The following is a 26,857-nucleotide window of genomic DNA, read 5'->3' on the forward strand; positions in this document are numbered from 1 at the left end:
ATTTCATGAATTTCCTTAAGATAGAAAATAAAAGCTAGTTTTTTTAAAATATTTTTTTTTATTTTGTATGTAAGAACAGGAAATGTCAAACACTGAGTTTGAAACAGTTAGAAAGATAGACAATGACACCAAAATGGTTAGAATTGGTGATTTAAACGTAAGATACTCAAAGAAATACAACAAATATTCTTTGTCAGACATTATATCTCCATCTGGAAAGAAAACAAACGACTGGGTTAAAAATGCTTCATCTCAGAAAATTTTGACAAGAAATCCTGAGCTTATGATATCGGTAAGATTTCATGGAACTACAGCATATCTTATAGACAAAAGTCTTATACCAGTAGTTTTGTTCTGGTTAGACCCAGTTGTTGGATATAATTTCATAACATATGGTTCATTCGATACGGAACGTTGCAGTGAAGGCTTACTTTACATCGTTCAGAAACCGAAAGACTTCAATACAAAGAGATATAAGATAGGAAGAACATTTAATATAACTAAAAGATATGACTCTACAGTCAATAGAGTTAAGGTTGTGTTTGTTAACGATATGAGAGCTGCAGAAACAGAACTGCTTGAAAAGTTTGAGAAAATGTATGGTGCTCCCACGAAAGGTAAAGAAACGTTTGAAATAGATGAGATAGATAAAGCTATAAAATTATTTGACGAAGTTGCTGAAAAATACATGTAAAGCGTTTATTTTTGGTCTTTTATACAAGATAGAAAATAACGCTAATTTTATTTTTTTTTATTTTTTTATCCGGAATATAAAGACAGATATGTCAACAACAGAGAACACAACAACTGCTATCGTTCATGAAGCTATAAATGAAGAATATGAGTGGGTTCAGTTTAACAAACAACTCCGTCTCATTCGTTCGGTCAAAGACGATATGTACCAAATGCAAAGTATTTTGAATACTCTTCGTTCTACAAAGCAAGCATACCATTGGTTTGAAAACCAACAGACAAAAGAACTTTTAGAAGAATTTCCTCATATGTTTGCTACCCTCGGAAAACCGAGGGTAGAGATTCCGTACGAAAATCGCAAGAATTTGGCTCCTGGTTTGAGAGGTTGGTATGTACATAGACTTCTTGTAAATGCTGTTGCAATGTGGGCGTCACCTCGCTATGCTTGTTATATTTTCATGATGTTAGATGAAATTCATAGACAAGAACGTGAAGAGATGGAAAAGAAACTTCAAGCAAAAGATGAAGTCATTGAAGCAAAAGACAAAAGCCTTCAGAAAAGAATACCACGTTCGGTACCAAAAGGAAAGGAAAAGAACTATAAGTATATGATTTATACTGAAGAGATGGAAAATGAAGAAGATAAAGATATGGTTATGTTGCATTTAGTCAGAAGAAACAACAAAAGCTTTTACGACCTTGCTAAGATTTACAAATCTGACAGAAATTGGTTCTATCGCGAAAACTTACCGATTTCAATGACCCCAAATGAAGATGTGAAACAAATAGTTCAAGATACGTTACCTCAAACACACTATGATATGAAAGGTTGTACAATACTTACCTTCAAAGAAGATTTGCCATTGTTAAAGGAAAAAATAACAGAGTATTTTGACAACTTCAAACAAGTAGGGTAGATGAACCATTTATTTTTCAAGCTTGACTTCAGATGGCTCAGGTAGCTCTATAAGGTAAATTGTCTTGTCAAATCCTTCCGACATTCCAAGTTCTTCCTTCCGACATTCCAAGTTCTTCCTTCCGACATTCCGAGTCCTTCCTTCCGACATTCCAAGTTCTTCCTTCCGACATTCCAAGTCCTTCCTTCCAACTGGAAAAAAATTTCCCGACAACTGGAAAAAATTTTCCTTCAGACAGGAAAAAAATTTCCTGTTGTCCGTCCGTAAACCATTCAAATTTTCGAAAATTGAGAACTTTTTGGTCGAACGACAGAAAAAGTTTTTCCTTCCAACTGGAAAAAATTTTCCTTCCAACTGGAAAAAATTTTCCCGACAACTGGAAAAGTTTTTCCTTCCAACAGGAAAAGTTCTTCCTTCCGACATTCCGAGTCCTTCCTTCCAACTGGAAAAGTTCTTCCATCCGACAGGACACAAACGAATGTCCGACGTACCACCAACCGAGTCCATTCCAAAGCCAGAAGAACCGACAGCCCCAGCACCACAAGCAGACTAAGACTAAACATTTATTTTTCAAGCTTGACTTTTTACAATTTGAACTTTGTTCGCGTAGATGTGAATTCTGAAAGAAGTATGAGGGTCTTGTATGACTTTGTACTTCTCCCATAGTTCATGTCTGTCAAACTTACCTGCCATGGACTCTTTCATAAGTTCCATGAAATCGTCTTCGGACAATCCAGGGAAAAGTATGATATCAGTAAGTATTCTTTTAACATCCTTACTTAAACTCTTTGCTGTCTGTACACAAATGACAACTGAGATGTTAAAGTGTCTGAGCTTCTTAAGAATTCGACACATATCTTGTTCTCTGTTCTTTAACAAAGGATGAGAAGCAAAGTCATCTAAAATAAGAAGACATCTGTGAGGGTAAGTCTTCCAATCGTAAGATTGCAATTTCTTCGAAATGTATTCTATCTCTTTCTGTTTGTTTCGGAAGTGTTTCTTCTCTAATATTCTCTGCATTTCCTCATTTGGGTCTTTAAACTTCGAGTTTATATACTCATTTATAGCATTGTACTTCAAAACTCTTCTTTGGTACTTCTTTATCCAATCTAACAACTCAGAGTCTTTTATACATACTAACTTAGACTTTTTATAATATCTTTGAACGAATTGACGGTTTGGTCAAATTGACCAGAAGTACTACAAATGACTACTAACTCATAGAATGGGTTCTTCTCATCTAGTTCTTGTTGTTGTGCAGCCATTTTAAGATAAGTGAAAGTCTTACCCGACCCAGGCGGTGCAATTAGACCTGTTATACCATTCTGAGCAAATAGGAACTTGTCATGTATGGGTTTTATCTGAGCATTTTCCAACTTCCTCTTGTTCTTATTTAAAACATTCTCAAATTTCTTGTCAATGTCAGCAAACTTTTTTTCTAACATATTTTTAGAAAAATTAAAATTTTTATCTTTTTGAAAATGTCTAGTGATTTCGCTATCTATATTCGAGACAAACTTTTCGACTCTAAAACATCTGTCGACCATAAAATCTTACATAGTGTAAACAAGAAAGGTGAATTTGTTCTAAAGTTCTGTTTCTGGGAATATGACAAGAACCATAAAACATTAGGCAGAGAAGTCTTTAAGTTTGTCAATGACAGACTTGTTGACAGAGATGACGCCGATTGGAAAGATGAAGTCCAACAAAAGTTCTTAGAATGCAAAGAAGACACATGCGCTGTTCTTGAAGATGAAATAGAAAACAGAATAGAAGAGCTATTAAAGGACAAAGAACTTTTACATAAATATGGTTGCGCCAAATTTGACATAACTCCACCAGAGAAGAAGAAGAAGAGAGAAAAGAAAGAAAAGAAAGTAGAAGAAGAGAAGAAAGAACCTGAACCAGTTCCAGAGAAAAAGAAATTTGACATGTAAAAATAAACTTTTATTTTTAGAACATTTCTGGGTCAATGTCAATGTTCTCTTCCTCTTTAGGGGCAAACACTGGCTTAGACTCTAAAATCTTTTTACCCAATTTACCTTGAACTTCAACTATCTTAGACTCATAATATTCATAGTCGTCTGTCTTCTTTGGTTCATAAGGTATAACAAGTTTGTATGCTTTACCTTCTTCGAGTTTTGAGAACTTTCTGTCAAAATTTTCTTTGACTGTCAACATACCGTCAATGTATAAGTCTTCAAAAGTTGCACCACTTTTTCTAACAACAGCAAACTTAACTGGTGCAATGTTCCAAATTTTGTCAAATGTAGACTTTTCAAAATTGTAGAAGTAAACATTCAAATATGCGAATGGAGCTAACTTATCTTTGACTTCTGTCATGTACTTATTTACTGAGATGAATTTCGTCATCTTTTCTATCGGATAAAAAAATATTTTTTTAAAATTTACTCAGAAAAATTTTTCTTTGTATATACGCCGTTCTGAACATCTAAAAGATTTTTGACATTTGCCAAGAATGTTCGTTTAGACGCTGTCATATAACCATATTCTTGACAATATTGTTTATATTCATCGTACAATGACCTTTCATCTAAACACTCAAAGTTAGTCTCATCTATAAACAGTTCATATACACTCTTGTTTGCTTCTAACAATGTTTGTCTCTCTTCGGTATGTGGAATTTGTCTTGGATTGAACTTTGAAATATCTAATGTCATGAAATATGAGAACAAGTGGTTGTAAAAGTTAGGTGTCAAAGTTTCTGCTAAGTCGTCAAAATATTCTGTATCTTGCATATGAGAATCTGACGTTCTGACAACTACATATCTTCTGTCAGAACTTTCTAACTTCATCGGAACAGCATTGTTTGAAACCATAATGAAGTTTGCAACATTTTCACAAACTCTTTGGTCTTTATATTTTCTTTCAACAACTCCAACTTTGTCTGTTATAAGACTCTTCAAAGCATCTGAGTTCAAAACTTTTGTTGTATCTATACTTTGAAGTTCGTTACATACTATAAGTTTCATATTCTCTATTGAAGAGTTAAATTTACCGCAGATGTTTTCTATGTTTGTCATATTCGGGTTCGAATAGCCCTCTAACAGTTTGCATAAGATATCTGTAAAGAATGTGTTCTTACCAGTTCCTTGTTTTCCAATTATAATGAGAGCAGTTTCATTTTTAGCACTTGGATGTTGTAAGATGTTTGCAAACCAACATAAGATATACTCATAGACTCTTTCGTTTCCATTGCATATAATTTCTTTGACATGGTCTAACCAAGCTTCTATAACATTTTCTTTCCATTCTACTTGTTCGTATTTATATCCAGTGAAGATAGAATAGAAGTTTGGAGATGGTGTATAGAACTTTATACCACGAACTGAAAAATCTTCTAACTTTGACAATAAGATATCCCAAGCATCTAACATCTTCATACCAACTTGTACGACTTTTATTTTCTTAAGTTTCTGTCTACATTCTTGTTCTGAAACTATTGTCGCTCTTGGTTTGTTAAAGACAACATCCCATTCTTTCATAACATAACATTCTGGGGCAGAGTCGACATAAATGACTAAACGTTTCAAATTCTCGACTGCTTTGTTATAGTCTCTAAATGGACACATATTTCTGAAGGCTTGGAAGTCATAAAAATCTGAAACATCTATTCTGTACATTTTTATAAGAATAAAAAAAATATTTTTTTTATTCTTGAGCTATTTGTTGCATTTGTTGTTCTTGAGCTATTTGTTGTTGAAGTTGTTCTTGTAGTACAATACTTTCACCAGTTGCATCTTCCAATTCGAAACTTTCTGCCGTCATTGACAAATACATAGGACATAAAAGTTTTACAGGAACAAAGTTTGCGTCAACTAAGGTTAAGTTTATGTTTGCTAAAGTGTTTGAGTTTACTAAAGCTGAAAACTCTGCATTCGAATGAACAATAGGCAAACCAGCAGAGAAAGTGTTGTTTATACGCATGAGTATCTTTTGGTCATAATAGTTTCTGTCGACATTCGAATAACACTTTGAACCTAAGTTTGAAACAATATATAAAATAGGTGTACTTAAAGTCAATGGAACAGACATTCCTTGTATGACACCTTTTCCTGTTATAGGAAACTGTTGGTAGTAAAAACCAGATATAAGTTTTGTATTATAGCTCATATCGTTTATACTAAACTCAGTCGGACATCCAAACATAATGAAACCTGCTCTAGTTGCAGCACATGTTACATCCGTCCTTAAAGTATTAAATAAGTCAACAAAACCTGTTGGTGGTATATCTGAGTAAGTATCTTCAAAGGAGTATTTTTTACCATTCACAACAATAAAATCTTCTGGTGTCAAAAGAGCAAAACAGGCTTTAGTCGTCATTGTGTTTAAGGTTAGTTTACAATATCGTCCTTGAGGACTTTGTAAGTTTGTTGTTATAGAATTATATGACTCAGGGTTTTTAGTCGTAATAGTATAAACCATTATGTCTTCTGCCATTTACTTAGCAACTAAATTTTAATGAAATGTTGTGGTCGTCAAATATTTTTATAACGTCTGGGAAACTATACTTTAAGTTCAACGTTTCACCTCCTTTCATAACGTATATCTTGTCAATGATTATATGAAACACCACAGCAACTAATGTCGGGTTCTATTTCTTTGATGTTTATATCGTCTGCCTCTGTCAAAAGTTTCAATAGTTCTTTCAAGACTTCATGAGGTGCAATGACATATGAGTTCACTTTTACAGGGTTGTGTTCGACCAAGTTTAACATTATACCTAAAGCTTGACAAATCTTCTCCTGAGTTTGAAGTTTGTTTTTCAGTTGTTGGTAGTCGTTTCGAATATCTGCAACAGAACTTAAGTCTCTGCTAACTTCAGGGTATGTTGGTTGTTCTTTTACAGGAACAATTGTTATACCATCTTCGTCTTCGTATGGTTTCCCCACTTCAACATCTCTTTCTTTGACATTGACAACAACACTTTGACTGTTTGTTTGAGTTGGTGAATTTAACTTCACATCTGCCACCGCCATTAAACCTTTTGAAACACTTACGCTTCTATTTTTCGGAAATGACATTTTACTTAGAATAAAAAGATGGACGTATTTGAGTATCTCTTCGAATTGAAGCAAAACAAAGTTTACACACACAAACAATACAAGTTCATTGATAGAATAGTTCTTTACACAAACAATGGAAAATGTTATAGAATAGCAGTCTTTGCTGAACCAAAATATTTTCATAAAGCAAAGAAAGTTGGTATAACCGAGATGGTGAAAGTTCTTGAAGCAGACAAAAATATAACAACAAAACTGACGATATTTCTAAAGGTAAGTTTATAATACAATTTTATGTCAAAACTGGCGTACTGTCAATATTTGACGGAGAGAAGTCAGTTCAAGAACAACTTACTGACCTGCTGCCAAAATCTGCTCGATGGAAGCTGTCGTTATGCCAATCTGAGGAGCCCCAGCAGGTTTCATCGAACGAATTTTCAAAAGAGCATCTTCCGTGAAAAGTGCTATTGGTTTTGTAAACTTCTTTGCTTTCAGTTCATCTGGACCGTCTCTGTCACCAGTATATTGTATTTGAACTGTACCAACAGTTGAAATACCACCCATAAAGTCTTCTGAGTCAGCAAATGGAATGCCAAGCCAAAAGTTTGAACGGTCTCCATTTGTATATTGAGTTTTTTGAGCTCCTGTATGGGTCCATACTTTCACATATGGCATAATAGAACTTTGCATTTCAGGGTTAATGGTTGTTGTGAAGTTGTTGTTAAAGTTCATAGCATCTAATGTCAAGTTGTATGACCTCATATCCTCAACTGTAGAATATTCTTCTCTTGGATAGTATTTGCCATCTATGTTTATATGGTATTTAATACCGGGGTTGTAGAAACAAGAATAGTCATTTATAGTTCGTCTGAACAGTACAAACAGAGTATCTGCATGTTTCATTGCAGTTGTTAAGGCAATATCTGTTCTTGCACCTGGGTCAGCACTTTGGTTTCCAACTTCACCTGCAAAGTCTTTGACAGATATTTGGTGTATAGGGAACATAAGTGGAACTGCAATATATTTGGCAGCTAAAGCATTTGAAATATCTGGGTCCAACATATAGACTGCAAGTCTGCTTTCTATTCTCTTGCATTCAAATTTTTCGCATGTGAACTTAACTGGGTCCCAAGCATCTCCAGCAGCATTGAAATAATAGTTTACTTCAGTGTTGAGGTTTGAGAAACCAAAGTCTAAGTCAACTTTGTTTTTGCAAAAGTCGGCGAATGACATTTTATTTGTTCCCACTACTTCTGTAAGAGTGAATGGGTCTTGTGTTGGTGCAATGACTAAGTTATTTTTGCTTGGAGTAAGTTCGATAGAAATTTTTCCTGCCCAGTTTGGCAAGTATCTTAAAAACCTGAAGATGAGGAAAGATGACAAAGGAACTCTAAGTTTCAATTTTACTTTGGTTACTGCTGCTGCAGTTTGTCCAGAAAGGTTAACATAAACTCCTGGAACGTTAGGGTCAAGTCTTCTTATTTTCTCAATAGTTGCATACTGGTCTGTTTGTTCTCTAGCTTGTGGTTGTACTGAGTTTCTCAAAGCGAACCATTCATAGTTTGCCCATGTTACTGTTTGAACTAAGTCAGAGTTAGAATATATCTTATATCCCATGAAAACTTCTGGAGCATATTGGTATCCGACATAGAAAATTCCATTGCAACCTTTCTTGTCAGACAACTTGGCAGAAGGTTTTATTTCAATGTCTTGTTCCACGTATAAGAAAGAGTTGTCAATAGAAATTATATGAAACCTGTCGCAAGCAATATCTACTGTTGTTGAAGAACCTTCTCCAAACTCACCTACGTTTCCATAAGAAACAGCAGTTGTATATTCGTAAGTTCCAGGAACTATTTCTGACCTTCTAATGGGCATTGTCGCATTCGTTATACCATTCGGAAACATTTCCATTCATAGCATCCAAAACTGTTGGCGTTATATTCTGAGCGGCGTACATTTCATATGGTAAAAATATAGAATAGTTGGTTTATATGTCATAATAGAACCCACGTGGACCAAGCTTTACTTTCTTCCTGACTGAGTTTTTAACTCTTCTTTTTCCTTCATTGCCCTCTGCTTGAAGTTGTTGCATCTTTGCATTATGTTCATCTAGTATGTTGCAAATTTCCCATGTCCTTTTTGCCTTTTGGCTCTGGTCGCCCATCTCAGGTAACCTATATCCTAGAAAGAGTTTGTCATAGTCTGTATTTGAGTCTTCGCGTATTGTTTGCATGACTCTTTCCTGAGTTTCCGGTTCAAGCTCTTCAAACAGTGCCTGTCCATATGGAATAAGCTCGTTTCCAAATATATGTTTTTGTAGCCATTCTGGTTTTCTTTCCATGTTACCAACTATATCTTTTGTGAATGGGAAAGCTTTTACCCAATCTTTCAGTCTTGCGTCATTTATTTCTGTAGTTGGTTTTATTTTGTCAAGGAACATGTTTTTCAATACTAACATTTCATTTGGTACTGTCCATTTGAGTTTTCTTAAATATTCATCCCTTCTCGATTCATCGCTGCAAAGTAAGTTTTTATGACATTTTGTAAACTTTCGTTTGCAAGGTCATGTACAATAGGTTCTCTTCCTTCTCCTCCCTAACTTTCTTTCTAAACTCTTCACCAAATATACCATCTCTATGGTTCTGTGTAGTTCTTTGAGATAAATGTTCTAGAACGTCAGGTGTTATATTTCCATCAGCCATGTTCATTTCATACTGGTCCAAAATATCTGCATCTTTCATATCTTTCAATGGCATTAAAGCCGCGCTTAAAATACCAGCTATATCTCGTTCACCATTGACTTCCATTGCGTCTACAACTTCTTGGAATTGTGGTTGTAAGTTTATGAACCACCTATCTGGATTAGCTTTATGACCCATCTCATTGTAGTTCCATCGTCTGCAGAAACAAAAGTAGGTTTGTTTCCATCTTGGTTAGGTTCTGAATGAACTTTAAACAATGTTTCATTTCTATATGTTTTCTTGAAATTTAACCTTTTATTTTCACCGAGTTCATCCGAAGATTGAACGTTAAATGCTCGTAAGTAAAAAGGGTTGTTGTATTTGTGTACATTTTTTTTCAGTTCTTCCATTCTATGCTGGATATTTTCATCTGATGTTGGAGTCTTTTGTATGTCGGCGAACATTTTTCGATATTCTTCTACTATGTCAGCCGAATTTTTCTTAGACTCTTGGAAAGATTCCATATTCCCCGCATACACTTGTTGAGGGTCAAGATTTTTCGGCTGTTCCAAATCTTCATCTAGTTCTGTGAAGTTAGTTTCCAAAGGAGGGACTTGTTCGTTTTCCTTCAGGCTTCTTCTAGCTGTTGTTGCTGAACTATTTCTTCCATGTCTGGTTGTATCTGAACTTCTTCCTGTGGAGTTTCTTGTACCTCATCTGCTGGCATTTCATATATTCCGAGACCGTTTTCAACAATTTCCCTATCTACGTCATCCGCATTCATAAGCTTTTGTTCTTTCGTTCCGTCTCTATTTTTTACGCGTTTCATGACGAAAGTTGAATTGTCATTTAGCTCTGACATCAAATATCTCGGAGTAAATTCATCCATGTCATTTGGATGATATGCTATTAAATCATATCCCTTAGCGAGCTTGTATTTTCCAGGTTTGAGGATTATATCCGTTTTGGTGCTGAGCCATAAAGCTAAATAGGTTCGGGTCAGTATTTCCATCCTTGAACTTTCTAATAGCTTCTTTATATCTGTCACTAAAGTCAATACTATCTGGGAAACCCACACTCTTCTTTAAGCATTTTTAAGAATTCTTGGTTTTCCTTGTTCTCTACTTCTTTTATGTCCTTGCTCTGTTTGTGGTTTGTTGTTTGTGCTGGATTTTGAACTGTTGGTTGCTGTGCTGGTTTTTGAACTGTTGGTTTTTTGGTTGTGTTGTTGTGCTGGATTTTTGAACTGTTGGTTGTTGTGTTGGTTTTGGTGCATGCCTGTGTCTGTGTCCATGTGACGATGTAAATGTTCTAGGTAGTCCTGGCGCAGGTGCTTCTCTTGGAGGGTTTGGTGGTATATAAATTCCACCAGCTGGCACATATGTTCCATCTGCAGCGTAATGTCCTACCTGACTTTTCGTCTTAAGAAAGCATTTACTAGGTCTGTTTTGGTCTGTTGTAACTCTTTTTCTTGACTTTTCACAACAGTTGCTCTAACGGCGTCATAGGCACTTTGAACTGCCTGTCTCGTTGCTGCATCTGTTATTTTCGTCATATTTTGTGCTACTTCTTTTAACTCGTTGTCGAAACCTTCAGACTTCAGTTTCTTTCCAGATGAGAAGTCGTTCACTTGTTTCACCTTACTATGAAGAGCTTCGAAGGCGTTCTTAAAGTCAGCATTTGTTAAAGCTTCATTTGAACTGTCTTCATCCGCTTGTATTTTTGTCCTTATTGACCCTATGAGTTGGGCTGCTCTTTAGCGTTGGCTTGGGCATCTAACCAGTCATTGTTAGCTTTTATATATTCTGCGCTTTTCATTGCCTTTTGCATGGCTGCGTCGTTATTTTTACTTCTTGTGCTAAGTTTTCATACTGTACGGTTTGGTTTTGCAACTGTAAAAGTTTTTCTGCCTTTACATTTGCTTCAACTTCTTTTTTATACTCATCGCTATCCATATATGTCTTCAGGGCTTTTTGTTTTATCTCTTCATCTTTCAGTACTTTATATCGAGTAGTATGGTTTTTTCAAATTTACAAACATCTTGTTCCATTTTTGCTAACTTCTGCTGCTTTTTCTGACACTTTTTTCGCATATTCCTTGTTACTTAGTTCTTTCAGTTGTTCTTCTTTCTTCTTTTTCTCTACGTTTAACTCATTGAGTTTCTTTGTGTGTCTGTCATATTCTAGTTTCTTTTCGTTTTCACTTATTTGTTTTCTGTATGTCTATGTTTGACTTTTTGACATCTGTTATTTTGATTTTTGAGTGAACTCAAATTCATTTGACTTTGAGGGTTATAGGCTGTTCCGTCTGCAGCTCCACCATAGCCTGCCATTTTCGCTAAAAGTGCCGCTCTTAAACCTCCACTCTGTGCACCAACAACTCGGTTTAAAAGCATAGGATTGCTTGACATTTGTTGCAACATAGTGGGGTCATTCAGCATTTGTTGTTGCAACTGTTTGTTGTGGTGTCAGTTTTACTATTGGATGTTTCAATGCTCTCTTCCTCTTACGTATATTCTTACGTAGCTTACGTGGCATTTTAAGTGAAGTTAAAAAGCGGTTTTTGACAGATGTTTTGTTGTGACTTCTTCGTAAAGACTTTGTTGAGATTTCTTCATAAATGTTTTGTCAAGACTTCTTCATAAAGACTTTGTTGAGATTTCTTCATAAAGACTTTGTCAAGACTTCTTCATAAAGACTTTGTTGAGATTTCTTCATCGTAATGAGTGTAAATGACCCAAAAATAATGTTTATGTTAGAATGTTAGATCTAACATGTTTTCTAACATGTTTTCTAACATGGTCTAAAACATACAAAACTCATGAAATTTCATACGGAATTCAATAAAAATAATGTTTATGTTAGAATGTTAGATCTAACATGTTTTCTAACATGTTTTTTCTAACATGGTCTAAAACATACAAAACTCATGAAATTTCATACGGAATTCAATAAAAATAATGTTTATGTTAGAATGTTAGATCTAACACTCTTTTCTAACATGTTTTCTAACATGGTCTAAAACATACAAAACTCATGAAATTTCATACGGAATTCAGCAAAATATATTTATGTTAGAATGTTAGATCTAACCTCTTTTTCTAACATGTTTTCTACCCTCTTGAATTTTCATGATTTCATCGTAAATGTTTTTGTCAAGACTTCTTCGTAAAGACTTTGTTGAGATTTCTTCGTAAAGTTCTTCATCGTAAAGACTTTGTAAAGAAAGTTCATGAAAATTCATGAGGTTAGAAAAAGAGGTTAGAAAAGAGGTTAGATCTAACATTCTAACATAAACATTATTTTTGTCTGATTTTACGAAGAAGTCTTGACAAAACATTTACGATGAAGAAGTCTTGACAAAACATTTACGAAGAAGTCTTGACAAAACATTTACGATGAAGAAGTCTTGACAAAACATTTACGATGAAATCATGAGTTTTCTACGATGTTAGAAAACATGTTAGAAAACGTGTTAGATCTAACACTCTAACATAAACATTATTTTTGGGTCATTTACGCTCATTACGAAGAAGTCTTGACAAAACATTTACGATGAAATCATGAGTTTTCTACGATGTTAGAAAACATGTTAGAAAACGTGTTAGATCTAACATTCTAACATAAACATTATTTTTGTCTGATTTTACGAAGAAGTCTTGACAAAACATTTACGATGAAGAAGTCTTGACAAAACATTTACGAAGAAGTCTTGACAAAACATTTACGATGAAGAAGTCTTGACAAAACATTTACGATGAAGAAGTCTTGACAAAACATTTACGATGAAGAAGTCTTGACAAAACATTTACGAAGAAGTCTTGACAAAACATTTACGAAGAAGTCTTGACAAAACATGAAAACATATATAATTTGTGAAAAGTGAAACAAAAAAAAGTCAACGGCTGGTCGGCTGGGGCTCCGGTCCTCCTCTTGGGTCTTGTGCAAATTTTTTTATGGGCTAGAAGGCACGAAGTGCCTGGAAGCCCCACTTCCTTTTTTTTTTTTTTTTTTTTTTTTTTTTTTTTTAAATGATAATATAATTTATTAAATTAATATATAACTTATGAATTTTTACTTTTTGTATGAAATAAAATTTAGTATTAATAAAGTTATAAAATAAATTGGTGCATGTTAGATGTAAATAAGATATAAAAAGGTGTTTATGAATACTTTAGCAGAACTTCTACTGGTAGAGTTTATACTGGCAGAACTTCTACTGGTAGAGTTTATACTGGCAGAACTTCTACTGTTTCCCTCAAAATTGAACACTTTAGCAGAACTTCTACTGGTAGAGTTTATACTGGCAGAACTTCTACTGGCAGAACTTCTACTGGTAGAGTTTATACTGGCAGAACTTCTACTGTTTCCCTCAAAATTGAATACTTTAGCAGAACTTCTACTGGTAGAGTTTATACTGGCAGAACTTCTACTGGCAGAGTTTATACTGGCAGAACTTCTACTAGTAAAGTTTCTACTGGCAGAATTTCTACTGGTAGAATTTCTACTGGTTATATATGGTGTCAATTTTTTTAAAAATTTTGAATTCAATGAGTTATATCAAAAATAAAATTCTTGAATAGAGTAAAAAAATTTAAATAATTTATTTAAATATTTTCTTCTGACATTTTTGAATAATTTATTTTTTTAATTCGTAAGAAAATGAGTGGATCAAGATTCGTAACCGTCAATCAATTAATGGATGCTCTTTCACCAATTCTTGAAAATGTTAAACAAGTAGATGTTTATTTCGATGATTATGTAGAAAGTTTATATTATAAAGGTAAACATAATATTAAACCCATTGCTTTTGCATTTGATAATAAATTAATTGAAAATGCAAAAATTTGGGAATTAATTCCAGATATTGAATATATAACGAATATAACTAATAAATGGTTCAAACGAATTCCAACCACAAAAGTTCTTTGTAAATTAATGATCAAAACCGAGGCCAAAGAATTTCATGAATTTACATATCATCCAAATAAAGTTTCAGAACTAGAAAATGAAAAACTTCAGAAAAAATTAAACGATAGACTTTCAAATGATCGTATTGAAAAAATAAATAAACTAGCAGAAGTTGCATTGAATAATGAAATATTTGATGAATATAACCTTGAACTCAGTGATGGGCTTTAAGGACCCGGGCTCAACGAGTCATGATTTATGAAATCAATAATTTGATTTATTCGCTCTTCAATAATTTCTATTCTTTTTGTTAAATCATCTATTTTCATTAATGAGGTGATTCTTGATTGAGGAATAGATTTCAAACTAACCACTCCTTTTATTTTTGAAATTTTGAATCCATCAACTTTAAACATTTTATTCAATTTACATGTTGTCAATTCTTCAAATAATTTTTTATTATTAGCATAATAGTCATTAAATTCTTCAACAGATGAAAAAATTTTTATTTCAGTAATTGGTTTAACAACGTTTATTTTTTGTTGAACATTTTCACTTTCATTTATTTCTTCCTCCTCTGTTTCATTTATTTTTAAAATTGGTTTCATTTATCATTAAATAAAAATTAGAATATAAGTGATGAAATATATTTTTTAATTAATATTAAATCAGAAATGGCGGCAGGATTCTTTAAAAAATTATGGGATGGAATTAAGAAAGCTGCGGGTTGGGTTCATCAAAAGATTATTAAACCCATTGCAAACTTTTTGGCACCAGTAGCGAAAACGGCAGGAACTATCATAGGTGGAGTATTAGGTACTAAAGCAGGTAATCCGGCGATGGGAGCACAAGCAGGTAACGCAATTGGTGGAATGCTGAAGGAATACTTAATAAAATAGGAGGTAGATAGTGGAAAAATAAATAAATATTATTTTTATCTTAGTATCGGTTGTAGTCTTTGATAAACTTTTTCTCCTTTATTTAATATTTCTCTTATTGGGGCAGCTTTTGGTGTTATTGATTCAGCAACGTCACTAATTGCTTCTTTATTCTTAAATATCCAATTTGCTCCTTTCTTCATTGTTTCCCAAACTTTATCGCTCCTCTTTTTACTTTATCCCACATTTTTTAAAGAATCCTGCAGCCATAGTTGATTATTTCATTAAAATTAAAAATTCATTTTCATCTTTTAATTTTGATTTTTTATTTAATAATAAATGACGACTAACTATTTGGTGCCAAACACTAAACCGATTAATGGAAATGTGTTTCATTCATTCGAAAAGATAAATGAAATATTCGCAAAGAATGACGGTAGAAGATATTATAGAGAACTTGAAAGTTCATGCTATGACTCTGACTCCATATTTTGATGATAAACAAACTCATTTAAGAATTACAAATCCAGCTCATGATGTGAACCAATTAGGTGACACATATATTAAACGCAAAGTTAAAGCAACTCTAGTTTCAAATAAAGCTTTCACATGTGATGCCGCTTTTAAATGCATGCGTTTATTCGTTGGTTACAAATCATCAAATCAAAGCTTTAAACAATTAGAAGTAGAAACCGAAAGAGGTGATGCCGGTTATCTTCAGATGGATTGCGCCCGTGAATCTTTCGCATTTGCAACATATAAACCAAAATCAGAAAGGAAAGTTAAAAAGTTTGTTCATTCGTTATATAATAATGTTCAAAAATATGATAACTCAGTATGTGGTAAATATATTGACCCTTCAGAAGTTTTCAAGAAGCAAATGAAGAAGTTGATATCACTTTTGATATGATTATTCCGGTAAATGATTTGTTAGCATTTCAGGCGTTCGATGATTATCCTAAATCATTTGGTGATATCATTCTTAAATATTATGTTTTCAGGGATACTTTAGTATTTTGTCAGGTTGACCCGTTAAGAGTTGCTGATTTACAAAATTACGTTTATGAAAAGATAACTGATGAAAATTATGAAAAGATTATGAATCATGTTTATAAATATGATCGCAAATTCCAACAAATCGGACTTCCTGCCAAATTAATTACAAGCTTAGCCGCTACATCTGCTGACGCAACAGTTGATGACGTTATTATTTCATGCACAAAGATGGAAGTTTTAGAGGATAAATGCATTACACCAGGATACGGTTTAATTGAAGAATCAGTTAAAGCAATACCACGTTTATTCAGTAAGGAAGATCCATTCATGATTCCAGCTCAACATATTGACGTTCGTTCACTAAATGGAGGTTGCATCACTCCTGAAGGTATTAGCTCAGATTTCTCATACGCTCTTCATAATGTTACAGATGTTGTGTTAACATTTCCGAAGAATGCAATGCAAAGAACAGTTTTAGAAAATCCAATGCTTCGAGGTCTTCAGGTCACTATAGATTCCAGAAACTTCCCCGATCAAGCGATGACCACAGTGGGTGACATATTCTTTACACGTATGCTTCAAGCTTCTGATTTAGATGGAGTGAATGAATGCACAGAAGAATACGAGGACTCATTAACTAGACCACTGAATGCAGATGATGGCACGCCATTAGCTAGAACATGGAAAGACCAAACTTCATTCTTATGCACTATTCCAGTTCAACGTGATGGAGCGGGTATATTCTTTGATGGATTAGAAACTTTCAACTCACAAGTTACAGTACAAGTGAAAGCTTATCCAATCATTCAGGGTGAAAATGACACTTACTGTTCAAAGGTGACAAATCCTCCTCAGGTTTGGTTTACTAGGACTACATATTGGACATGGACACCGGATGAAGGTTTGAAATATCATCCAACAGGTACACCACCACAGTATAGAAGTTCATATGATGAAATATTGATGAATAGAAATGTTTAAAATTATAAATTTATTTTTGATTAAATGGATTTAAATTCATCCACCCCTTATGAAGAATTAGCAGGAGTATATAATACATACGTAGATGATATGATTAATGAAGCATTGAGTGATAATAGAAATGCTCTATCTAAGGAAAAATTAATGAAAATTCCATATTCTGAATGTTACTTAAATTCAATCACTGCAGCAATTGGTAAACAAAATAAAGGTAAAACATTAACGATATTAAAACAAATTATCATTATTGCTAACACTTCCCCCATTCACATGTGTTAATTTATATCAACCGTTCAGGTTCACCTTCAGATGATACATTTGAATCTTTAAAGCATTTAATCAAAATTCCAATTATTTATTTATCACAAGAAGAAGCAGAAGATTATTTAAAAAACTTTTTAATGTATAAAGAATTATATAATACAATCAAGAAGCAAGGATTAGAGGATAAAATTATTGATAAACAACGGGATGAATTATTTGAAACACTTTCTATTTCAAATTTTGATAAAGAATTTTTGCATTCACTAATTTTTCTAGATGATGCGTGAAATCAAAACTAATAACTAATGAGAAATCATATTTTAATCATTATTAACTCAATGTCGACATATTCATGTTCATTCTTTATGGCTGTTCAATACTTTAAAGCATTAAGCACAAACATTAAATCAAATCTATCCACCTTTTCATTTTCAGTGGTTTTAGTCGTCAACAGTTGAACGTTATGCTTTATCAAGTGAATTTACCAATGAGCATTAATGAACTTTACACACAATATCAACAATTAGGAGAACATGGAAAAATAATAGTTGATTTAAATAAAGGAAGTGTTAAATTTGATTAACTTTTTATAATTAATTTTTATTTTTTATTTATAATTAAACATGACAGAAATAGCAAATCTTCTACAGGTTCCATTAAAACAAGGAACAAACAAAAAGGGTGCATATAATAGAACTATGAAAGTTCCAGACGGAATGAAAGAATTAGTTCATATTGTTGCCGGTCTTCAAAAGGATGTTAAACAAATGAGAAACGTTTTAACATTACCAGAAGCTCAAGCATATGCCAAACGTCATGGACCAAATTGGGAAGCACATGAAGCAGACATTACGGGTCCAAATGGAAAACCTGATGGTATAAATGAAGTCTTTGTTACTGATGGTCAAGGAAATATTAAAGTCATAAATGGGTATAAATTAACAATGACGGATTATCCTAAACGTAAAGCATATAATGAACGTTATCCTATGAAATTTGATGAAAATGGAAAAGCTGTTAAACAATACATTGGAGAAGGTGAACATGGTCCAATTAATTCATACCGTCATAATCCATATTCTTATTTCAATGCAGAATTAAATGCTATTGAAGAGGGACCGGATGGATTACCACGATATTTAACCAGTTTGATGGTCAATATGCAAATATTAGACCGAAATTCCAGCTAAGAAATTCTTTAAAGTTGCTTTATTCGATCCAGTGTTCAATGAACAGAAAGAAGCAATGAAAGCAGAATTTAAACCAATTCAAGTGGCAAGAATTTCTTCATCTTCACTTTCAGAAGCGTTAAAGGAATTGATAAAGAAACCACTTTATTCTCAACAAGGTTATAACTTTGATTTAATTAAAGAAAGTGATAGACGTAAATTAGAAAAATCAGATGGTTTTAAGAATGCATGTAATGAAATGATTAAAGATATTGTAAATGATAAAATAAGACTGGAAGAAACTCAAAGCAATATCAATAACATAATTGGTGCAGTTACAAAGAAAGTATAAGCAAACAAGGATGAACCTTGGGATATTACCGTAACAACTAAATAAAACTTTAAATATATTTTTCTTTTTTTTATTCAATTATAAATGAGAAGACGTTTCACAAGTCAAAAGAACACAAACGCAAAAGCAGAGATTACGGTTGGTTATAACGTAAATGATGATAAATCACGAATTATTCAAAATGTTAAAGTTAATGTTAGCCCTGAATTAACAAGGTCAGCAACTCAACCAAATTTATTAACTCGTGACTTACCGAAAAAGGAGGAGCAAAATAAAGAAGATGAAGACCCAATCATTTTATCTGAACCTGGTAAAGAACCTGTTGAAATTCCCACTTATCCAAACATTACCCCCACCTCTTTCATCAAACATCGAGAACCCATATAAATAGACATTAATTCTGAATTAATGAAAATTTACCGTGATATAATAATTAATAATTATGATTCAATAATTAAATTTAATGACCAATCCGGTTTAATTATTTTTACCTTATGAATCATTAATTCACATTATCGCCATTCTTTGTGATGTTCAAGATTCAGACGTTAAGATTCAATTTTTCATAGATGATGAGAGGTTTCATGCTGCGGAACAGTTGCAAAAATAAATCCTATAAAGGATATTAGCACAATTAAGATATCAAAGAAAAATAGAAAACAACTGAACTACATTTAACTATATAATAACATATACAATAAAATAGTTGATGAATATAAAATATCACTTGAAAAATTCTTTGTTAAGGCTATTTAATATTCAAGCATTAACATTATCGAATAATAATCCTTTGAATCATAATCAATAATAATTGACCTTTCACCAGTTTTCTATCGTTTGTTTTATTTTCTTTTTGTTTCCCACTATCCGGATCGGTCATTGTAATTGTTTTGTTATAGTATCAGCTTTATCTTTAACTTCAATCTTTTTTCCATCAGGATATTTAAACCAAAATTCAAAATTCGATATTGTCAATCTGTTCATATTTTAATTATCAATTGCATTTTTAATACCATCTGAATCTTATGAAATGGTCATTATATGGGGTTTGATTGAACTAAATTTGAATGAAGTGAAATATAACCTGTTGATGAATATGACATTGACTCGTATTTTCTGAAACACTAAAATTTATAACATGAATGATTTCTTATTCGTTGAATTTATGAATTCTTGAGGTAATCTTTATTCTAGTTTTATTTATCACTGGAAATAACGCTTTACCATATTTTTAATCGTAATAAAAATGTCAATTATCAATATTATTTCATAATAACTGTGATTAAATTTAACAGTTAGTGGAATTTTATGTTACTCTCGTTTCTGTGAGTGGTAATTTAATCCCATTCTTTTAGACCTTCAGATTATATATCATTTATTAAGATGACTTGAAAACGTATGATATTATATAATTGTGATAGCGAAATGGATATTAACATGATTTTAAGTTATTTAAATGAATCATTTATCGTATGGTATGAAAAAATTTTAATCAAAACCCCGATAAACTTTTTGAACTTGATGAAATAAATAACTTATTAAATTCCGCTGAAAATTAAATTTTGTACTCCTCATTTCGTTCATTGTTGGGGATATTAAATTTGAAAAAGATGTTGGGGATGTTTTGTATTCTGACACTGGTTCCAATTTTCATTTTAATCAAATGTGATAATTAATACCCCAATGAGATTTTCACATCAAAATTAGACCTAACTCTTACCATCAATACAAACATTTTATCCATCAACTTAAACACATTTTCTTTATCATATGTTTCAATTATCCGGGAATTCATTTATTCTTCATTCAAAAGATTTATCAAATATTAAATTTAGAATAACTGACCTATTTGATTGTGATTTAGAATTCATGAATGAAATATTATGGCAATTTCGAATAGAAAAAATAGCTTGATGAGATAACAGATTAAATATTTTTAAATCATAATAAATGATTACAACAGCAACACAACAACTTAAGGCACAAGCACCCAGGTCCAGACATTACATACGCCATATATGCATATAATTCAAAGACGGCAGAACAAACGCAAGGTTGAAATATGGAGATTTGGAGATAGTATTGAAAAATGAACATTTCGAATTTGTTTGCAAAGGTGGTGCAGTGATATCAAATATAAAAGAAATTTTATTTATGAATTCAAAAATTAAAGGAATAACGGATGATATAACATCAATTCCACCAGAAGAACAAGATATTACGCATTAAATGCATTTCCTAAAGTTTTGAGATTGGAAGATTTAATTTAAATGAGGAATTCATAAAAGGTTTCCTAAATGACATAATGAAGAAAGCAGATAAGGAATATGTGGCTAGTGAGTTAATGAAGAAAGCAAATTTGGTTTATGTTGATGAAAAAGATAATGAAATTAAAGAAAGGGTTGAATGGTATCATGAATGGACATCAAAGATTTTAAAAACTAAAGCCGATACAGGATGGGTTTCAGGATGTTTAGACCTTAAAGCGGATAAAACTTATGTCAACAGTGAGTTAGAGGAGAAGGTAGATAGGGGTTGTGTGGCTAGTGCGTTAGTGAAGAAGGCAGATAAGGAATATGTTAATGAAAAAGATAATGAAATTAAAGAAAGGGTTGAAAGGTATCATGAATGGACATCAAATATTTTAAAATCTAAAGCTGATACAGGGTGGGTTTCAGAATGTTTAGACCTTAAAGCAGATAAGGAATATGTCAACAGTGAGTTAGAGAAGAAGGCGGATAAAACATATGTTAACGAAATATACCAAAGTTTGATAAGAACAACTGAAAATATTGAAACTATTGTTGGTGACTTTTCTGTCTATGAAGAAAATAAATATTTTAGATGGCAATTGGTACAGTCCTTAAGAAATGGTGCACGGTGTAAACTCATTCCGAAAAATAACAATGAAATGTATGTAAGCTATATAAAGAATGATGGTACACAAGTTAAAGTTCCATTAGACAACAACTGTTACTTAAACTTATATGGAGACGAACAAAAGAAATATTTAAGAGTTTATGAAATGACAGATATGACATTGCCTCACACAGCTCCAGCACCATATTATTATGACTATGGAGATGATGTCAGAACACCACATGTAGATGAACAAAAGCTAACATTATATTTAGATTATTATTATAGATATAAAAGATATAATGCAATAGAAAAAAGAGAATAGTATATTATTATTACAGATGACAAAAATATTATAGTCAAGATTTTACCTACCTGAAAAATAAGATTATATTATAAAAAATATTCCGACACAAACCAGATGAAACCTGAAATAGTTGCACTATATTTTAAGTTCAAAGAGACAATCCTATATTATCTCATATGTTTGATTTAATGAACCAGTAGGTTCATTTATACGTCTATGGATGCGAGAGGTCCTCAAGCAATGTTTGGTGTTGGTGCATGGAAAAATAGTCGACAGGTTTTTGTATTGTGCTAACTCTTCAAAGGAACAGGTGAAGTAAAACGATTTCAGGTGAAAATTTACTGCACACAGTCACTACATAGATTTAAGTACATCTCAGGCAGGTTGGCATAAGCATAGATATTGGGATTGGTCAGGAATGACAAAAGGTAAAGGATATGATGTTAAAGACGACGTTAAGTTTGCTATAAATTGTTACTGGAGTGACACTCAGGGAGAAGGAAACCATACACATTTCGTTTCAGGATATACACAAACAACGGGACAAGGTAAAGAATACATGCCACCTTACATGACAGTTTACGCATGGTATAGAGTTCAATGAACGCTCAATGTTTGTAAAACAAACTTTAGAAGGACTGAAAGTCCTGAGCTCCAAAAGAGCGAACAGCATAATTTAAATTTTTATTTTAGTATAAATGAAGATTCTACCATATGGTGTTATTGGAAGAGATAAAGATGGAAACCCAATATTTGATCCAAAGTTAAAATTAAAGTTACTGACAACATGACATTTTGACAACAACATAGGTTCTTCAATAATGCTTCATGAATGCCTTCCTCATTAATGTTTTTAGGTTCTTCAATAATGAATTATTTTTGAAGAACTGATAGGGTCACCAGGTCACCAGGTCACCAGGTAATTTAACTTTTCTGAAAAAATGTGACAACATGACATTTTGACAACAACATAGGTTCTTCAATAATGCTTCATGAATGCCTTCCTCATTAATGTTTTTAGGTTCTTCAATAATGAATTATTTTTGAAGAACTGATAGGGTCACCAGGTCACCAGGACCAGGTAAATTTAACTTTTCTGAAAAAATGTGACAACATGACATTTTGACAACAACATAGGAGGATGGCAAAAATAAATTCAAATCATACTTTATAAAGCATCATTTACAGGTATTTCATCGTCAGTAAATGAATCATCATTATCGTTTGGTTCAACCTGTTTATATAATCCTTTCATTCTTTCTTTCAAAATAATACCATGTCTGTTTACCATCTATTTTTCTTTGTTTCCTATCACATTTATCCTTAATACTCATTTGGAAATTCTTGTCTTTCATGTCTGATGGTTTGCAGAATAGAGCATTTTTACACGTCATACCTGCAACAATTCATCATAATGTGTATTTATTCATACATCTAAAGGATTTGTTGATAATTCAATTAAATCTTGTTTGGCTTCAGTCATCGGAATGATTCGTACATTAAATGATGAAAGGTCATATTGCATAAATACGTCAGTAAATTATCATAAAATTCCTTTGTGCATGAATTCATCAAATTCTTGAAATAATCAAATTGACCCTTAAATTTTACCATTAACTCTTAAAATACATATCTTCTGTCTCCAACTTCAATTTTGACAGGGTAAACGTTATTAGTTACGAAAATGAAATTGGCAACGTTTTGTGCTGTTCTTCTGGGTTGATTCTTTTCATTAATTCTTATCTCATTATCCGTTATAATTGATTTCAAAGCGTTGATGTTTGCGAGTCTATCTTCACCTACATTCTTGAGTTCATTAAGTACAAGAAACATTTTATTCTCAACTACTGAATTGAAATTACCCGTTAGCTCACCTATTTCAGTAATGTTTTTGCATGAATAACCGGCGAGAAGTTCAGAAATAATGTCTGTAAATCTATTTTTGCCTGTTCCCTGAAGTCCTTTCAAAATAATTGCTGTTTCATTCTTGATTCCAGGATGTTGAATCATTGATGCAATCCAGCCGAGAAGGTATTTATACACTTCTTCATTATTATCACAAATGACTTCTTTAATGAAATTCATAAACATCTCAATTTTTGAGTAATCAAGCTTTTCGAGAATGTTGTATTTATAACCCTGAAACGTTGAGAAAACATCTGGGGAATCAGATTTAAAGCAAACACCCTTAACGGTTAATGAAGATAATTGATTTAATAGTACATCCCATGCTGTTATTGTTTTACCTTCTTCTTTAAATAATTTAATCATTTTAAGTGACTCTTTCATGTTTGATTGAAGAACGAATGATATTTGATTCATTTTGTCGTGGATGTTGTAATCTTTTTGAATGAAGTATTTGTTTCCACAATCTACAAAACGGATTACACGTGATAAATCCTCAATTACTTCAGAATGTTTTTATACTGATGATTTTCAGCCTTGCGTCTAATATCTGTTATAAAAACGAGTCATCAAGTTTTATATCAAATTTTATTTTTGGTTACGTAATAAAGGCAAAACATATTCATCATAATATTCCTTTTGATACAGTTTTAGAATCTTCACCAAAAAAATGAGAAGTCATTAAATGTGCATATTACCACGTGCTTTTTCAAAATTACTTTTTGCATTTTCAGTTAAATTGCAGAAGTTATAAACGTTATCGTATGCTTCATTAATCAAATGATAGGTAAGAATTAATAGCTTGAAACAGTGTGAATAATGTTATTTCTTTTCTAAATTCATGTTTCCACCATCATTATGTACTTCGAAATCACAGATGCCATCAACTATGCTCTGAGCTAGTTTATCGTCAATGTTTACATCTTTGTTTTCATTGACGATGGTCTTTATTTCTTCATTCTTCTGTTCAACTCTTACCTTAATATTCAAATCATTTAATATATCATTCACTGTTCTAGTTAATGTTGAATCATAACTTCCCGAATGAATGAGTATGTATTGATTGGTTCTGTTGCATTCTTGCGAACTCTTGAATCAGCCATAACTACTAAAGAACGTTTTGAATCATCAATAGAAGTCATTATGTCAATATCATAATATTTGCAGGAATAACATTTAATCATTCTGTTCGAAACTGCATAGAAGAAATTGTGTTGCAATAATGTGAAGACCTCTGAAGCGGTTTTAACGATAACATCTTTATCCGAAAGTTTTGATAGAATGTCTTTTAACCGTTTCTTTAAGTTCATCATTGTAGATTTATTGATATCAACATCTATAATCGTTAAATTCGAAATTTTTTTACTAATAAAGCCATACCAGTTTTCCTTCCTCTCCTCCATCATATTTGAGGTAGTTATGTAAATCAATTCTTGTTTTCACCAATTCTTTCGTTGAGGGTTTTAGTTTCTGCCATAACTAATTCCTCAGCTAATTCCTCAACTAATTCCTCAACTAATGAATCAACTTTTTCATCAGAAACGATATAGTTGCTGTTGTTGTTTGTTGCTGTCATTTATATAGGAATAAAAAAAAAAATAATTTTAAAACTAACTTTATTTTTGGACTACATCAAATTTCATCCCTGTTGTCAAAATGTCATGTTGTCACATTTTTTCAGAAAAGTTAAATTACCTGGTGACCTGGTGACCTGGTGACCCTATCAGTTCTTCAAAAATAATGAATAAATGCCATCCTCTCATGTTGTTGTCAAAATGTCATGTTGTCACATTTTTTCAGAAAAGTTAAATTACCTGGTGACCTGGTGACCTGGTGACCCTATCAGTTCTTCAAAAATAATGAATAAATGCCATCCTCTCATGTTTGTTGTCAAATGTCATGTTGTCACATTTTTTCAGAAAAGTTAAATTACCTGGTGACCTGGTGACCTGGTGACCCTATCAGTTCTTCAAAAATAATGAATAAATGCCATCCTCTCATGTTGTTGTCAAAATGTCATGTTGTCACATTTTTTCAGAAAAGTTAAATTACCTGGTGACCTGGTGACCTGGTGACCCTATCAGTTCTTCAAAAATAATGAATAAATGCCATCCTCTCATGTTGTTGTCAAAATGTCATGTTGTCACATTTTTTCAGAAAAGTTAATTACCTGGTGACTGGTGACCTGGTGACCCTATCAGTTCTTCAAAAATAATTCATTAGTTAGAAAAATAATGCTAATTTTATTTTTATATCTTTTTTATTTTGTATGTAAAGACAGTAATGACAAACATTGAGTTTGAAACAGTTAGAAAGATAGACGATGACACCAAAGTGGTTAGAATAGGTGATTTAAACGTAAGATACTCAAAGAAATACAACAAATATTCTTTGTCAGACATTATATTCCATCTGAAAAGAACAAACGACTGGGTTAGAAATGCTTCAACTCAGAAAATTTTGACAAAAATCCTGAGCTTATGATATCAGTAGCATTTCATGGAACAAGAGCATATCTTATAGACAAAAGTCTTATACCAATAGTTTTGTTATGGTTAGACCAGTTGTTGGATATACTTCATAACATATGGTTCATTCGATACGGAACGTTGCAGTGAAGGCTTACTTTACATCGTTCAGAAACCGAAGGACTTCAACACAAAAAGATATAAGATAGGAAGGACATATAATATAACTCAAAGATATGACAGTACAGTCAATAGAGTCAAGGTTGTGTTGTTAATGATATGAGAGCTGCTGAAACAGAACTGCTTGAAGTTTTTGAGAAAATGTATGGTGCTCCCATAAAAGGTAAAGAAACGTTTGAAGTAGATGAGATAGATAAAGCTATAAAATTATTTGACGAAGTTGCTGAAAAATACATGTAAAGCGTTTATTTTTGGTCTTTTGTGAAAGTC

At 32.4% G+C, this 26,857-nt stretch overlaps 10 protein-coding genes and 5 pseudogenes across 15 annotated transcripts, besides 2 other annotated features; 6 read left to right on the plus strand and 9 right to left on the minus strand.

Moving 5' to 3' along the window:
• Nucleotides 1-8,540: part of a mobile genetic element that runs on past the window's edge.
• On the plus strand, nucleotides 395-694 carry TVAGG3_1044000 (organellar and viral DNA polymerase type B; the record flags this gene model as incomplete). Its single annotated transcript, XM_051255626.1, has 1 exon — nucleotides 395-694. A coding segment is annotated over one exon (300 nt), but the record flags the coding sequence as incomplete, so codon positions are not given.
• On the plus strand, nucleotides 897-1,610 carry TVAGG3_1044010 (KilA, N-terminal/APSES-type HTH, DNA-binding family; the record flags this gene model as incomplete). The annotated part of the gene is made up of 1 exon (XM_051255627.1): nucleotides 897-1,610. One exon carries the CDS (start codon nucleotides 897-899, stop codon nucleotides 1,608-1,610), a length of 714 nt encoding a protein of 237 aa, XP_051081201.1.
• TVAGG3_1044020 (protein of unknown function, DUF4106 family) lies at nucleotides 2,181-2,630 on the minus strand (the record flags this gene model as incomplete). Its single annotated transcript, XM_051255628.1, has 1 exon — nucleotides 2,181-2,630. One exon carries the CDS (start codon nucleotides 2,628-2,630, stop codon nucleotides 2,181-2,183), a length of 450 nt encoding a protein of 149 aa, XP_051081202.1.
• On the plus strand, nucleotides 3,203-3,547 carry TVAGG3_1044030 (uncharacterized protein; the record flags this gene model as incomplete). The annotated part of the gene is made up of 1 exon (XM_051255629.1): nucleotides 3,203-3,547. A coding segment is annotated over one exon (345 nt), but the record flags the coding sequence as incomplete, so codon positions are not given.
• TVAGG3_1044040 (protein of unknown function, DUF4108 family) lies at nucleotides 3,564-3,983 on the minus strand (the record flags this gene model as incomplete). The annotated part of the gene is made up of 1 exon (XM_051255630.1): nucleotides 3,564-3,983. The coding sequence occupies one exon, from the start codon at nucleotides 3,981-3,983 to the stop codon at nucleotides 3,564-3,566; it is 420 nt and encodes a 139-aa protein (XP_051081204.1).
• TVAGG3_1044050 (uncharacterized protein) lies at nucleotides 4,019-4,654 on the minus strand (the record flags this gene model as incomplete). The annotated part of the gene is made up of 1 exon (XM_051255631.1): nucleotides 4,019-4,654. One exon carries the CDS (start codon nucleotides 4,652-4,654, stop codon nucleotides 4,019-4,021), a length of 636 nt encoding a protein of 211 aa, XP_051081205.1.
• On the minus strand, nucleotides 4,708-5,254 carry TVAGG3_1044060 (uncharacterized protein; the record flags this gene model as incomplete). The annotated part of the gene is made up of 1 exon (XM_051255632.1): nucleotides 4,708-5,254. A coding segment is annotated over one exon (547 nt), but the record flags the coding sequence as incomplete, so codon positions are not given.
• On the minus strand, nucleotides 5,283-5,666 carry TVAGG3_1044070 (uncharacterized protein; the record flags this gene model as incomplete). The annotated part of the gene is made up of 1 exon (XM_051255633.1): nucleotides 5,283-5,666. One exon carries the CDS (start codon nucleotides 5,664-5,666, stop codon nucleotides 5,283-5,285), a length of 384 nt encoding a protein of 127 aa, XP_051081207.1.
• Nucleotides 6,127-6,610, minus strand: TVAGG3_1044080 (annotated as a pseudogene). The gene has a single exon. A coding segment is annotated over exon 1 (484 nt).
• TVAGG3_1044090 (protein of unknown function, DUF4106 family) lies at nucleotides 6,990-7,867 on the minus strand (the record flags this gene model as incomplete). The annotated part of the gene is made up of 1 exon (XM_051255634.1): nucleotides 6,990-7,867. A coding segment is annotated over one exon (878 nt), but the record flags the coding sequence as incomplete, so codon positions are not given.
• Nucleotides 8,541-16,012: 7,472 nt separating the features above from the next.
• On the plus strand, nucleotides 16,013-17,037 carry TVAGG3_1044100 (uncharacterized protein; the record flags this gene model as incomplete). Its single annotated transcript, XM_051255635.1, has 1 exon — nucleotides 16,013-17,037. A coding segment is annotated over one exon (1,025 nt), but the record flags the coding sequence as incomplete, so codon positions are not given.
• Nucleotides 17,038-17,233: 196 nt separating this feature from the next.
• Nucleotides 17,234-26,857: part of a mobile genetic element that runs on past the window's edge.
• TVAGG3_1044120 lies at nucleotides 18,292-18,868 on the plus strand (annotated as a pseudogene). The gene has a single exon. A coding segment is annotated over exon 1 (577 nt).
• Nucleotides 21,139-22,638, plus strand: TVAGG3_1044130 (annotated as a pseudogene). Its single transcript has one exon. A coding segment is annotated over exon 1 (1,500 nt).
• TVAGG3_1044140 lies at nucleotides 23,444-24,305 on the minus strand (annotated as a pseudogene). Its single transcript has one exon. A coding segment is annotated over exon 1 (862 nt).
• On the minus strand, nucleotides 24,411-25,416 carry TVAGG3_1044150 (annotated as a pseudogene). The gene has a single exon. A coding segment is annotated over exon 1 (1,006 nt).

This window comes from Trichomonas vaginalis, chromosome I, assembly GCF_026262505.1.
Source record: "Trichomonas vaginalis G3 chromosome I, whole genome shotgun sequence".
In the NCBI taxonomy this organism is placed as follows: domain Eukaryota; phylum Parabasalia; order Trichomonadida; family Trichomonadidae; genus Trichomonas; species Trichomonas vaginalis.